At 36.3% G+C, this 14,597-nt stretch overlaps 1 protein-coding gene across 2 annotated transcripts; it reads right to left on the bottom strand.

The window, feature by feature from the left end:
* Nucleotides 1-717: 717 nt before the first annotated feature.
* LOC127539899 (cytochrome c oxidase assembly protein COX18, mitochondrial) lies at nt 718-13,313 on the bottom strand. Of its 2 annotated transcripts, none has more exons than XM_051964320.1 (6): nt 12,550-13,313; nt 8,837-8,937; nt 8,078-8,241; nt 7,220-7,344; nt 4,201-4,308; nt 718-2,922 (listed from the first exon to the last, which is right to left on the bottom strand). In XM_051964320.1, the coding sequence occupies exons 1-6, from the start codon at nt 12,889-12,891 to the stop codon at nt 2,749-2,751; spliced, it is 1,014 nt and encodes a 337-aa protein (XP_051820280.1). In that variant the 5' UTR covers nt 12,892-13,313; the 3' UTR covers nt 718-2,748. The 2 variants fall into 2 exon arrangements, with proteins under 2 accessions (XP_051820280.1, XP_051820281.1); XM_051964321.1 differs by having other exon boundaries at nt 8,837-8,941; nt 12,550-12,634.
* Between the last annotated feature and the right edge of the window lie 1,284 nt (nt 13,314-14,597).

The raw sequence follows: 14,597 nt of genomic DNA, 5'->3' as shown, positions 1-14,597 counted from the left end.
CTCATAAGTGCCCTTACAAGTTTTATGGTTTTCCAATTATCTCAGCTCAACACTCCAATTGTTATAGTCATTGTCATTACTCTTTTGTTTTTACTTCAAAAGAAGGAAGCAAAGTGCTCTTATATTTTAATTAAGTCCAATTGCACTTCTCCTAGCACCAGGCACACACCCTCCCTGGTCTTTTATTTACAACACAGTTCACATTTCCTGGTGCTTAATTTTTTTTTTTTTATTAAGCATTTTCAGTATTTTAAGATCAAATTTCTCAAAGCTGATACTTACCCTTATAGAGAGGTCAAAACTCTGGTTGTATGGTTGTAGAATCAGAGACCTAGGTTCAAATTATGGTTCTTCTACCTACTGGCTAGTCATGGTTCTGTTCTGTTCAACTATAAAATGAAGATAACAGCATCCACCTTCCCAGAGTTGTGGTCAACGAAGTTAATGTAAAAATGCTTTGCAAACATTAAAGTATTACATTAATCCCAGTTATTATATTAACTACTACCACTTTCTATTAACAAACTTGTTAACATCCAGATCCTGCAGTGTGTAGCCAACTTAAAAGCCTAAAAGAGGGGCACATACTATGAAATAATTCCAGGCTTTATTTTGCACATCGGGGTTTACCAGAGCTACTTACTCTAGGGGCTCTAGAACTCCTAGAACAAAACCCCCAGTTTATCAAAAACCCCTAAGATCAACAAGAACAATTAATCAGAAAGTATTTAAGTATTTTTATTCCTGGTGTCAGGTATGGGTTTATGGAACTAACAATGTTCATGCTAGGTCCACAAAGGTATAACACAAACCTTCCTTTCACAGAGCTTTCAAACCAGAAAAGGGCAAAGTAAAAATGTTATCAAATACTTTAAGTAATCACTTGGCAAAGGAATAAGAAAAGGGATGGGGGGTGGGGAGGAATCTTCCAGGATGAAGGGATAGCCATGTCAAGTATTAAAGTCAGACAAAAATCATCACAGTAATAGGAGATGAGTAAAGGCAGAGAAAAAGACAGAATATCAGATTACAGCAGAGAATTGTCAGCTGTATGCAACATAAGAAATGAAGAAAAGTGGGAGAAAAAATTAGAAAGCTACAATGAAGCTAACTATGGAAGTATAGTATGCTTTCTAGAACCTCCAAGTTGGGGTGCCAAAATGTACTATGTTTTCTAGAGCCCCCACACTGGGGTTCATCTGGACTAGCTCTTGGGAGGATTTCAGGACCAGCTTGAGACCTTGGTCTTAGTGGAGGAGTGATGAAGCAGAGACCCACATGGGATGGTCAAACATGGAGTCCATTTATTTCAAGTTCTCTCAGTCCCTAAATACATTAGTAAAATTATACCACTACAGCACACTGAGCATAGGCTAACTATAAGCCCCCTGCTATTAATATGAATTAATATGAATCTTTTACTGTATCTCTATTTCAAGTAAAACACAAGTTGTCACGCCCCCCCCCCCCAACTTTTCAGAAAGAGTGAGACACACAAGGGGAGATGAGAGCTGAACCAGACATTGTCACCAGGTTCCCTCTGGGCTGAAGAGTTTTATACCTCATTCAGAGTTCCTCCACTGTCTGTGGCACTTGACATGGAAGACCTTGGAATGTTGGATGTTATTAGATTTCATGTGATAGGAAATGGAGGAACATATTTTTAAGTGGAAGTAATAATAAGATGGTGTGTTGGAAAGATAATGAAAAGTGATACGAAGAAATTAGGAAAGGACTGCATTGGAAACAGGAAGATTAATACAGACAATGACAAAAATTTGATCTCTCACCATGTCAAGTTAATTTAGATCTAATAATTTCTTTTGAGGCAAATTTTAGCATTATAGGTTTCTCCCCCCTAAACCTCTAACTTAGAACTCATTAGGAAAGAGATGTAAAGCCTCTGTTAAACCAAGTTAAAATATAACTGAGAAATGTTAATAAAATGCAATGTGTAAATTTGTGGGGTTTTTAAAGTCTATGTACAGCTCTCAGGAATGCCTATTTGAGTCTAATACCACTATACTCAAGTACTCTAATTTAATCCCAATTCTACCCAAGTAGTCTAATAACCAATTGGATATACTTGCTCATTAATAAAATGAGCTGAACTAGAGGATAATTCTCTCATTCTCTTGATGGCTAGCATTTTTTCTTTTCTTTCCTCTTCTTGAAAAAACTCAAGTTATTCAACCTTTCCTCAAAGGCAGAGAACTTCCAATAAAACTTGCTCCCCTCTTTGGCATTTTAATGGAAACATCCAGGTTTACTGAAACATGAAGAAGATAACACCAACTGATTCATTTCAGTGAAGATTTGAGTCATGATTTCATTCCAGGTTAGTTTTCTTATAATTTTCATAGCTATCTCATTCAAATAGCATGCAGCTAGTCTCTCTGCAATTACTACCAGTTAATATGTCAACAGAAAAAATTTTTTATACTGCTCTAGATTTGTGGGATTTATTGATACTTCCCTTTTGTAATTCAAAGTTTTAATTGTTTTCTGACAACTTAGCCAATTCCACTCACTCGTCTTTCAAATATAAAACAAATTATGTTTCCATGATCCAATCACCAAATCTTAAGCAGCCTATTCTTCACTTGTCTAAAACACAAGTGTCATATATTACAATAGCATTTTAAAGCACAGCTAACTGCACTGTATATCACAAAAAGAACTATTATTAAGATCTTAATCTTCTATTTTTCAGTGATGGGACAGTCAGATTTATTCCTAGGGAAGAGATCATTTTCTTAAAAAGAATCTGGCACAAAAGGCAGCAAAGAGGTCCTTATAAGGAGTGTCTGACTGTGATCTTGTCTGTGGTATACGACAGAGCTGGCGAAATCCTGGGGAACGCAGCAGCAGATTCTGTGAGAGGCCTATGAAGCTGGAGCAGAACCAGTACAGAGCAATTGACTGAAAAGAGAAAACAGACACAAACATCAGCACCAAGGAAGCCCCGGACAGCAAGGACATGTGTCCCTGATCCTTTTGGGGTAGACTGCTCCATCAACTACCAAGCCTGTATTGTGGCCACAGAGCTGGCGCTTTGTTCAGTATCTGCCCCACTCCATCCATCGCCAGACTTGTTCCTTCTACAGGATAAGCCCTCAGGATGACCCCTTTCCCGCCCACACCATTTCTTCATTTCAGAAGCCGGGTGGGCCAGCCACACTCTGTCATCCGGCACCAGTCACCCTGAGGCGAGCCCTCATTGGCATTATTTACCCTTTCATGGTTCTCTTCAGATATTTGAGCTGCTTAAGAAGAGGGACTATTTTTTCCCCTATTCGTACCCCTAATAAATACTTAGCATTTCTGCTTCTTACATAAGGAATCACAATAAAACAAAGACATATGGAACCTAAGTATTTTTTGATGTAAAGAAGTACTAAAAAGGAACACAAATTATTCTATATATAATGGCCTAATGTCAGCTATCAACATCATTTAATTTATATTTTGATCAAATATATTAACTAATAAATAAATCAAAAAGCATTTACTGAATTCCTAAAATTTGCTCAGCATTCTCCTAGAAACTAGGAGGGATACAGAAGTCCAATTCTTGTCCTCAAAGACAAACTCAAATGGAGAAACAAGATCCAAACTTAGAAAGCCAAATCGAATATTAGAATATACTCAATGCATTTTATGGTGAATTACTAAATTGTTTTATAGTTTTATCACTGAAAGGGATGTTGTGTAGTACCCATACAGAGGTACTCAGTGTGAGGAAGTGGTGTTCCAGTCCTACCTCTGGACAAGAATATTGCTTAGGGTATTCAGCAAAAACAAGGAGTTTCATAAGAGATGATCATTAATGTCAAGGGACAGTGTTTTCTCACTAGGATCACCTTATACAAAGAAAATCACAATCCCCAAATTCTATGATTTAGACTTCAATTGATTTAGGAGTTTAATGAACTAATCAATAGTGTAAGAAATTATGATGGAGAATTCAACGTTTATTAAGCAATTGCTATATGTAAGTTGCCACATCAGTTGCTAAGGACACAGAGAGGGAGAAGTTGAGATCCCTAGGAAATAGCCATATAGATTGAGGAGAAAATAAAGAGGTCAGACTTTACACAACAGGTGAGACTTGAATTGGGCTTCTTGTGATTTAATAAATACTATTATCACAAAAATATATGATGTGCTTAATAGTTGGATAAAATTCAGATTACTTACTGAGGGTACTGTTGCAGCAATGGGAATCATCAACACAGATATTCCACGAGTAAAATGTGTAATATACTTCTGAAAGCGGGTCATTTTAAGTTTTTGTAATGCAAAAATCTGAAGGGGAAGAAAATATTACATACAGTGACATAAAATGCAAATCAAATTAGATAAATTTTTATTACAAACTGAATTTTGCACCTTTTAAGAAAAGTTATTAAATTTTTAAAACTTGAACTCAATCCTTTGGAAATCTATCATTATAGGAAATATGTTCAATTAGCTACCCCTCTATTTAAACAACAACAACAAAACTTGTTAAATAGTCATCTGTAATTTTTAAATATAGGATTTTGATTTGTTACTGATAAGTAGGAAACTATAGCATCTAAAAAGCTCATGACTGAAAAATACCACTGCTGTAGCATCATTAGACACAGAGTTGGGAGGCAGTCATGAACAGATTTATGTAATCAATGAGAATGTTTTTGCTTCACTGACCCCACTGCTCATTCTTATATTTATCTGCCTGTGCTTTCACCTATGCTCTTAAATGGTAGCTAATGTTCAATAAAAACCAGTCCTGCACATGGCAGTCAATCTCTATTGAAAAATTTTAAGCGTGACAGGGATGTGCCTAAGTGGAAAAGTATAATCAGTTATTTGCAACTGGGGCTGTGGAGCAAGGGAGGAATCAGGCCTGGGTGATTTAATCTGTGTGTGAATGCTACCTTGGGATGATCCCATTTCCACAGTCTGAAAGTAACCTTTGCGGGAAGGTAATTTCTGTTTCTACCTAATGTATAGTGCTGTATAAACACTTAGGAAATATGGCATCATTTCATTTAGTTAAAATAATGAATATAGATTTAATTATTTTCCAAAGCTACCATAAAGGAATAATATTCATTATTTTTTATTGATCTACTTTTATTCAAGTTGCTTTTCAAATATTATAACTGACTGATAACTGTTCCTTAAATGTACAAATATACATTTTATGTGAATTAACTTTTCCCAGATAATCTGACTGCTTTGTCCTAACAGTTTTTATGTGTATGAAAAAAATATAATTGATCTATTTAATCCATTTTTATCAGGATTGCAGTAATAGAACTAGTCATCTAAAAAGAGGCTAATGATCTTTAAAAACTAAGAATCTCAACATCTAGTATAACATCATATTTTCATTATGATAAAAGTTGAAAATTCTCTTATACATTTTTGGTTAATTGGAAAAAAAATGTTTGCATACCATAGCTTTCTTTTCCTTTCTCCTGTCTAAAACAGCTACTTATGAAGACACAGAGACACACATTAAAACTATTCCTTAAAACTACTGCATAAAACAATGCCAACACAGGGCTGAAACCACATTTTAAAATGTGTACTTTCATAAACATACATACAATTACACACATGCAGATATAAATGGAGATATGTTTATTTATACACACACCAACATGCACACACATATTATAGCAGTGCCTTGTATGAATAAACAGACTGAATGTCTACATACATGCTCATATTTTTCCAAAAAATTTTTTAAAGAATCTTTCTAATCTTAAAATAACCCTTGACCTTTCTTACTATCCCTACTGAAATTGCTTTCTCCAAGGTCATCTGTGATGATTGCGTATTTAAAATCAGCTGGAGTCAGGAATTCAGTTAAGGGAAAATCTTCAATCTTTATTCTTTTTGAGTGAAGGGGGATTAGCAATGTGAGCAGCAGCAACAAGAAGCCAGCCAGCAAGTCTCTTTCCGCTTCTCCCTCTGCCCCTCTGTGTCCACCCACCAAAATCATCATTTCCTATACAATACATCAGGACTTGCACAAAGAGTAGGCGGGGGCCATTCTTTCTCCAAACATATATATTAATAGAGTATGGTCCAATGACTATTTAGCCTCACGTGCTTGGGACCTCAGTGCATTAACTCGAGCTTCAGCCCATTACAGTCACCCATGGAAGAATTCCTCAACCCCAGCAAGCTGCTTTTACTTCTCTGGATGAAAGTTATTGGTTACCCACTCATTCTAATGTGTTTCTCTCTTCTTGTACTTTCACAACCCTTTCCCATGATACTGCTATCTCATTAGCACTTTTGTCTGCTTTTCCTTTTCTTAACTCTTTAATGGGCTAGTTTCTCTAGATTGGGCCTTTGCCTCTGAAATTTCCGTGAGCTCCACGGGTTTTCACACAGAGACATGCTCTAGAGCCCACAGCCATTCATGACTGCCTGGCCACCTCCCACCTCAAGCCGAGCTGGTAGTCACTAGATCATAAGAAGAAGCAGAGGAAAGGTCTGGCTGGCCCAGGACTCCACAGTAGGAGTTACACTTGAGCTTTCTTCCTTCTTCCAGTCCCCAGGTCCATCCCTACCCCAACAACCTACTACATCATTGCAGTATTTTGGAAATGACAACTTCCCCTTTTTGTTGTCTTGCTTAAAAGCCCTCGATGGCTGGCTGCTTTCACTCAGACCTTACTTCCCTTCCACTCAATCTAGTTTCAAGCCATGCTGCCTACTAGGAGTCTTTAAATTTGGTATCTGGTACAGTCGGTCAGGGCCTCCTCTATTTACTTGATGCTGACTTCTCTGGGGGTGAGCTGTATTCCCTATTTCTCTAGTTCAGTGGAAGGACCTTGAAGGCTGACCTATTTCATACTGTCTTTGTTTTCCCAAAGCCTATGTATACTTCAGACCATTAATGCATTCAAAGCACCCTCTAAGCCCTAAAGTGAATTAGCAATATCATTATGTATCTTATAAACATTTCTTTAACTGATTAGTGACCTACTAACACTCTCCATGTACATTAATATTTTTGTATCATTATAAATTGTAATGACTTTATGTCACAGGCAAATCAAGACTTTAACAAAGCCTGTCACCTGGTCTAACAACTAAACACACAAATACACACAGCGCAGAGTTTGCAAGGACTACTTTTCTACTATGCAATTTCTCCTCAATGTACATTTAAAAATGACCAAAAAAAATTTCCTCAGTCTAAACAAGTTACCTCCACTATTAACAAATTGAGAATTCCAAGTGAGACTGGAAGAATCCATGTGGAGTCAAGCACAGTGAGATCAGGAAACCACAGAACTCCACCTGTTGAAAATTGTTCCTGAATAGAAAAGTCTCCTGAAAAAGACGTTATATTTTTATAAATTGAAATTATAATTCTTATGAAAAGAAGAAACTGAAAACATATGAACTAATGACTATATGATTCCTTATAACTTGGCTTGCAGATTTTTCTCACCCACAATTAACCATTTATTGTCCAATTCCCCTCAATTCCCTACACTAAGGAAGGGGCCTGGACTTAGTTAGGAAATTGACAGGCACTGTTATTTAATAAATTGAAATGCTCAGAAGTTTGAACCTTTGTTTCCTCAGTCATTTCATTTTTCACCTGTTTCATATTTGATAAATCTCATGAGCTATCATGACATATAATTTGGGAAAATAGCAGACTTTTGTTTAGGCCAGTTCAACAAGGTGCTATTCACCAAAAAAGGAATCATGTTCATATAATTTACTGAATAAATCCTCCCTAAACACCATGGCACCCAAGATCTACACTATTCCTTGAATCATAAAACAGAACCATCTCTTGATCTAGATATCTTTATAGCATTGCTCCCCTCTAGCCACAGCAAAAACACCTAAAATAACCCCCCAAAACCGCTTCCTTATGTACTCATATGCTTTAGAGATTTAAAAGCATCTTGTATTACCAACAGGACATGAGAATTAATATTCATAAATCATGCAATAAATAATGTTATTACTTATCATAATTTTAAAAAAAATTTGTAAAATCAAAAAAGGAAAAGTACTTTGAGGGAAATCATTTTTAAAAAATAATTACCTTCTGAATCTGTTACCCCTAGACTGAAGTTTCGTAGTGCAACAGACATAAAGATCCACATTGGTATCTGAATCCATATTAGCAGAGTGGCTTTGAATGGATGACAATTATCCCGAATATACAGTTCTGAAACAATCCTCCTCAGGTTGTTCAGGTAAGTAAGCCTAAATGAAGAGGAAAAGAGAAGAAGGAAAATCCCTCCCCACAAAGTAATTTAAAATTAATTTTTAAAAATTTCTACAGTAAACAACAAGCAAAGAATAAGTTAGCATCTCATATCTAAGAGCATAAACTGAGTTTATTCCAATATTTGCTTTTAGGCTAATGTAAGATGCTATATAGTTTCCTAGACTTCTATTGCCATAAATTTCGTAAGAGACCATTCAAATGTCAACTAAGTCATTTCATTTTAAAATCTTAATAATCCATTTAATTTACAGCATAGTTTATTAGTAACCTGTTATAATTGATGGGAATAATATTGCTGCTAAAATTCATTAATCTGATTTAAGTTATATTATAATAAATAATATTTGTAAATAAAAAGATACCCTAAAGAAACTATTATTCTTCAAAAATATATTAAAATATGTGAAAAGTAGAACATTTTCCTGGCAAAAATATGAAATAGTTAATGATAATTGCAAAGGTCATTCACACATTGTATTCAAAATTTGTCTTTTTTATAGTCTGCAAGAAGTTATTAAATTATATTAAATTAGTATTTACTCAGTGTCTCCCATGTCCAAATTATCTTACCTAGTTACTCTTTTTGACCATCCCATTTTTTTTGCTTGAAGTGCAATGTCATAATTAAGATTCTTGGCAATTATTTTTATTTCTGGCTGCAAATTTTCCACCTAGCTAAAAAAAAGTAGAATTTATTATGAATAAATTTAAAACTTTTATCTGTAATCACTTGTGTTTTTTTCTCCCTATAAAATATTCATAAACATTGCCCATGCACAATCTTAGGCCCAACACAAGAAAGGTTAATCTACTGAGATGATAAAAAATAATCACCTCCCAGAATGACCAGACATAAAATAATGATTAATGAACTGATTTCAATATCGAGATTTCTATAAGAATTATTGTCCTTGACCTAATTCATTATTTTTAACATTGCCCATTTTTTTTTCTCTTATGGAATCAATAAACATGAACAGAAGAAGACTGTATATGAAGCTGTCAACATTCACCATGTTTTTAAAATCTGTATTAACTCCAAGATGAAAATACCAAAATTGACCTGCTTATCTGTCCTAACTCTGTTCTGCAGTCTTTGTAGATGTTTTTCATGTTTTGCTGATGGTCTTCATTTGGGCTATTGCTATCACTACCCATTTTTACTACCTGAAATAAAATGAATTCCCCCCACTCTGAAACAAGTTAAGTATTGCCAAGCAAAGCAAATTCATATATTGATCACTATTTGAAAACTTGTCTCACTATGTACTTCTAAGTCACTAACTCTTTGCAAATATGTGGGAAAAGATGAAAATAATGTCTAATAATAATAGAGCTTTAAGGATTACAACTTTAATCATTTAAAAAAAGTTAAAAATTAGTTTTTTGGAGTCACAATTGATTAAATCACTGCATTGATAAAGAGTAGTCAATTCTTTCAAAGATTTTTTTCCCCCACATTACTGTACAGACTGTAAAAATTGTTCTCTTGATTCTGCTCAATTTATTCTGCCTCAGTTCATGTAAATTTTCACAGGATTTTCTGAGACCATTCTCCTTTACAATTTCTTAAAGCACAACACTCTTCCACCACATATAGACCACTTTGCTTGCAGGTCCTTATTACATCACAGAGTACTTACTACGTTTTTCTACTCATGGATCCCTTTCCATTTTTGTTTGATTTTTTGAGGGTATATGCCTAGTTAAAGTATGAGTGGGTCAAAAAGGCTCACAGTTTAGCTGCTTTTGAATACAACCCGAAATTGTGTTTCAAAATGATAAATACACATTTATTTGTATAAATACACAGCTCCACCAACAATGCATTAAGTCTGGCTGGTTCCCTCCTCTTAACAATTGCTGTCTTCTATTTTTGTCTTTGTCAATCTAATATGCATAAGATGCAATCTCAGAGCTGTTTTAAGTTAGTTTTCTTTTCTTTTCTTTTCTTTTTTTTTTTTGGTGATTTGGGGCAATTTTAAAATATAGTTGTTGACAGCCAGATTTACTTCCTTTGAAAACTATTTAGAAGGGAAATCTCTTCCCAGATCTCCCATAGTGCTAGAAAGCAGTAACCATCAAAACAATTTGAAACTGGCTATTAAAAAAACCAAAAGATCAATCAATTAAACAGATTCAGGTACACAACATACAGAAAAAAATGAACCTAATAACCTTGTGTTCAATTATCTCAAAGACCCTTTTTATTGGAGTAAAGAGAACTTGCTATCTGATAAGAACAGTGATATAGTGGACAGCAAAAATCAGGTTTAGATCAAACTATATGTGCCATATATCAAGAAACACTTCAAAACAATGCACAACCTGCATATGTGATCACAGAATAAAACAAATTAGAGGAAAATGTAATATATATAATTCAGATATATAGACAGACAAATGGTTTGTGACCAAATAAGGGATAATGAGAATCACAAGAGATAAAATGGACATTTTTGACTATACACAATTAAAAAGCTTTTACATGAATAAATGCTAGGAAGCCTAGATTAGAAAGGAAGCAGAAAGCTGGAAAAAAAAAATTTTTTTACAGCCAGTGTTTTTGATAAAGGTTTCATTTCTACAATTTATAGAAAACTGAGTCAAATTTATAAGAATATAAGCCATTCCCCCAAATGACATTTGGTCAAAGGACATGAACAGGCACTTTTCAGAAGTTAAAGCCCTTTATAGTCATATGAAAAACGTTCCACATCACTGATTAGAGAAATACAAATTAATAGAATTTTGAAGTACCACTTCACACCTCTCTTATTGCTAAGATGACAGGAAAAAAGAATAATAAATATTGGAGGGACTGTGGGAAAACTGGGACACTGATGCACTGTTGGTGGAGTTGTGAAGTGATCCAACCCATTCTGGAAAGCAATTTGGAACTATGTCCAGGAGACTGTAAAATTGTGCATATCATTTGATCCAGCAGTGTCTCCACTGGGCCTGCATCCATCTCAAATCATAAAAAAGGAAAAAGAACCCACATGTGCAAAAATTTTTGTAGCAGCACTTTTTGGTAATGGCAAGGAACTGGAAACTGAGTGTTCGCCCATCAGTTGGGAAATAGCTGAATAAGTTATGGCATATGAATGTAATGGAATATAATTGTTCTATAAAATATGATGAGCAGGTTGATTTCAGAAAAGCCTGGAGAGACTTACATGAACAGATGCTGAGTGAAGTGAGCAGAATCCAGAGGATTTTTTACACAATAACAAAATTATATGATGATCAACTGTGATGGATTTAGCTCTCTTTAACAACACAATTCAAGGAAATTCCAATAGACTTGGGATGGAAAAGAGCATTTCACATCCAGAGAGAGAACTATGGAGACTGAATATGGATTGAAGTGTAGTATTTTCACCTTTTTGTTTGCTTCTTTCTCATGGTTTTTTTCTCTTTTGGACTGATTTTTCTAGCATAACATGACAAGTATGGAAATATATTTAAAAGAACTGCTCACATTTAACCTACATGAGATTACTTGCTGTACTGGAGAAGGTGAAGGTAAGGGAGAGAGAAAAATCTGGAACACAGTCTTCCAAAGATAAATGTTGAAAACTACCTATATGTATATTTGGAAAAAAGAAATGGTTTCTGATTTTTAGTTAATAAAGATGATGACAAATTTGAGTTGTCTAATATCTATATCTAAATATATAATAAATTTTTGAACAAATCCAATGAAATAATACTGGAATGGAAACAACCAGAGGAGGAAAAATCTTTGCAGCAAGTTTTTCTGATGACCTCATTTCTAAGAAACTGATTATAACTTAAGTGAAAATAAGAGCAATTTTCCTATAGAGAAAATACAAGCTGGAAGTTCTAAATGGGTGAAATCCAAACTACTTATTGCTATAGTTTTTAAATACTCAATAATATCACTATTAGACAACCTTAAATTAAAACACCTCGTGAGATTCCACCTCACACTCAACTGAATGGTAAAGCTGACAATAAATATTGGAGGGCTTTAGGAAAAGTTACAGTGATATATTGCTAATAAAGCTGTGAATTAGTACAGTGAACTGTACCCTTAGTTATTAAAATATGTATACTTTTTAAGATATGTGTGCAAATATATACATATAGCCACAGGTAGGAGCTTGCGCAGGGGGCGGGGCTCGAGGCTACACAAAAGAGCAGATGCCGCAAGAAACTGGGCTCGATCCCTGCAGGAGGCGGGGCGTGGTTTGAGTCTGCGCACTACAGTGGGGTTCATCACGATCAGTCAGACTCTCCTTCCTTACCCTCCTTACCTTAGCTAGGATGTAGTGCTGGTAGGCGGCCAAAGGTAGCGTAATTGCACTCCTCAAGGCTGCGGTGGTGACGACAATGCTGGCCCACCACGGCAGCCCGGTGGCGTTCTGCGCTCCGACTAGCACTGCCTCCGCCCAGTGTGCAGGGGCTGATGAGGCCAGGGTTTCGTACCAGCCCCCGGCCCCGATTGGCCCCGCGGTGGCACCATAGGCACAAACGGCCATAGGCACAACGGGATTGGGGCTGCCTAGGGTCTCGCTTCGCCCTGGCGGACATCCCTTGCTTCCTAAGAGGAAGGGTAGGAGCCGCTTCCCCAGTTGCTGCCGAGCACCGCACAGCATATTGGCCGACAAGAACCATTCACCCTCAGGCGCCTAAGGAGTCCCTTCTATTTCTTCCGGGGCAGAGATCAGGCAACGAATCGTGAGCCGTCAATAGGCGGAAGTCCCGCAGCCCCTTAACGTGAGAGGGCAGACCGCATCTTCGCGCAGGCGCAATACTAAGGAAGGGGCCGAATTGGCCCAGACCCGGAAGGGTTGAGCAGTGATGGGCACGTGGGGTGAATTAGAACCCAGCTTGGTTTTAGGGAATTTCGGTTCCGAATGTGTACGCGGGGCTCTCTTTGTTTTGGGCAGGGGAAAGGTACTAAGTGTGTATGGTTCGAACGTTGTTGGTGTTTGCTTCATTTTCCTACACCTCCGAGAACGAAGCCTTTATTAAGCGATTGCTTTTTGCTGGAGATTTATGATAATAAACGCCTCGTTTTTAGTGTTTTTTCCATTTTTCGTACTTAGTTGTACCGGAAATCCATGTTATAATGGAAGGGGAGAGAGGGATCGTAGTCCTGGGGCTGCAGCTTCCCATCCAATGACAATTTCCCCTTATAACCTTCAAGACCCTCTCATACTAGCGTCTGCTTTTTTTCCCCCATAAATGACTAACATGTTTTTGTGCAGTTGTTTGCATGTCTCGCCTATTAGCACCAGAAGGGTTTTTGCCTCTCTGTATCCCCGGCGCATAGCACTGCCCCGGTCACAGAATAGGAGCTTAACAAGTGTTTCTGCAGGCTTTTGAGTTGGGAGCCGACCCAAACTGGTCCAGATATAGAAAGACTGACCATAGAATAGGGAACTGGGGGCGAACTCAACCCCACCGTGCTTTTTTTTCCTTTAATATTTAAAATTTGGTTCAAATGTATTCAAATTTGGCTTCCGACTATATGGGCGTCTTGCTCCCCTGATAAAAACCGCGTGTGACTAAGGGGACTAAAGCTCAACCCCGGCCAGACTTCCTAGTGACTATTAGTGAATAGTGAAAATTAGTTGCTTATCTATTTACCAGATTGCAAACAAATTTGGGGTAAGAAAGAAGTCATTTTAAAGGTCCAAAGCACATTAAGTGCTTACTAAGGTTTTTGAATGCTTGGGATCACTTAAATTATGATTTAGGTCTGAAATAGCACAACTTAAGAAATGATTTGTTAAGGGCAGGGGTTTAGACTGTGGTATAAAGGGATCTACCAAAAAAAATTGGTTCTAGACATAAAGCAAAGAATTTTTTCTTCTGATGATCGTAAGGCTTCTTCAGCTTCGTTTTTTAAAAAAACACAACCCCTAACACTAGCAGTTATTGCAATATAATTTCAAGTAGAAGACATTAATATGCATTATGTTTGGTGCAGTATTATTTTCAAATCAATTTCCATTATAGCACTACTGAAAAATATACATGTTAAGTATTTGTTTTCTTTTGAATACAGTAAGTAAAAACACTATGGGGGGAAATGAGTATTACAACTCACTTAAATATCAATTCAAACACTGATTTTTAAATGTTAACCTAAATACTAAATATTTAGATGTTTGTAATTGAACAGAAGAAAAGTCATAGTGGATAGGGAGCAGGGCTGACATGGATTCAGAATGTTGCCTGTCAGATGATTCCAAGTCACTTAAATTTGCAGCATCCTAGGCTAAGCCTATTAAGCTGTGTAAAGTCATTCTCATCTTTTACAAGTAGAGGGAGTTTCTCAATGGAGTTCCCTATA

This window comes from Antechinus flavipes, chromosome 6 (genome assembly GCF_016432865.1).
Source record: "Antechinus flavipes isolate AdamAnt ecotype Samford, QLD, Australia chromosome 6, AdamAnt_v2, whole genome shotgun sequence".
Taxonomy (NCBI): domain Eukaryota; kingdom Metazoa; phylum Chordata; class Mammalia; order Dasyuromorphia; family Dasyuridae; genus Antechinus; species Antechinus flavipes.
The sequence above is the reverse complement of the archived record's forward strand: the minus strand, read 5'-3'. Positions and strand labels throughout refer to the sequence as shown.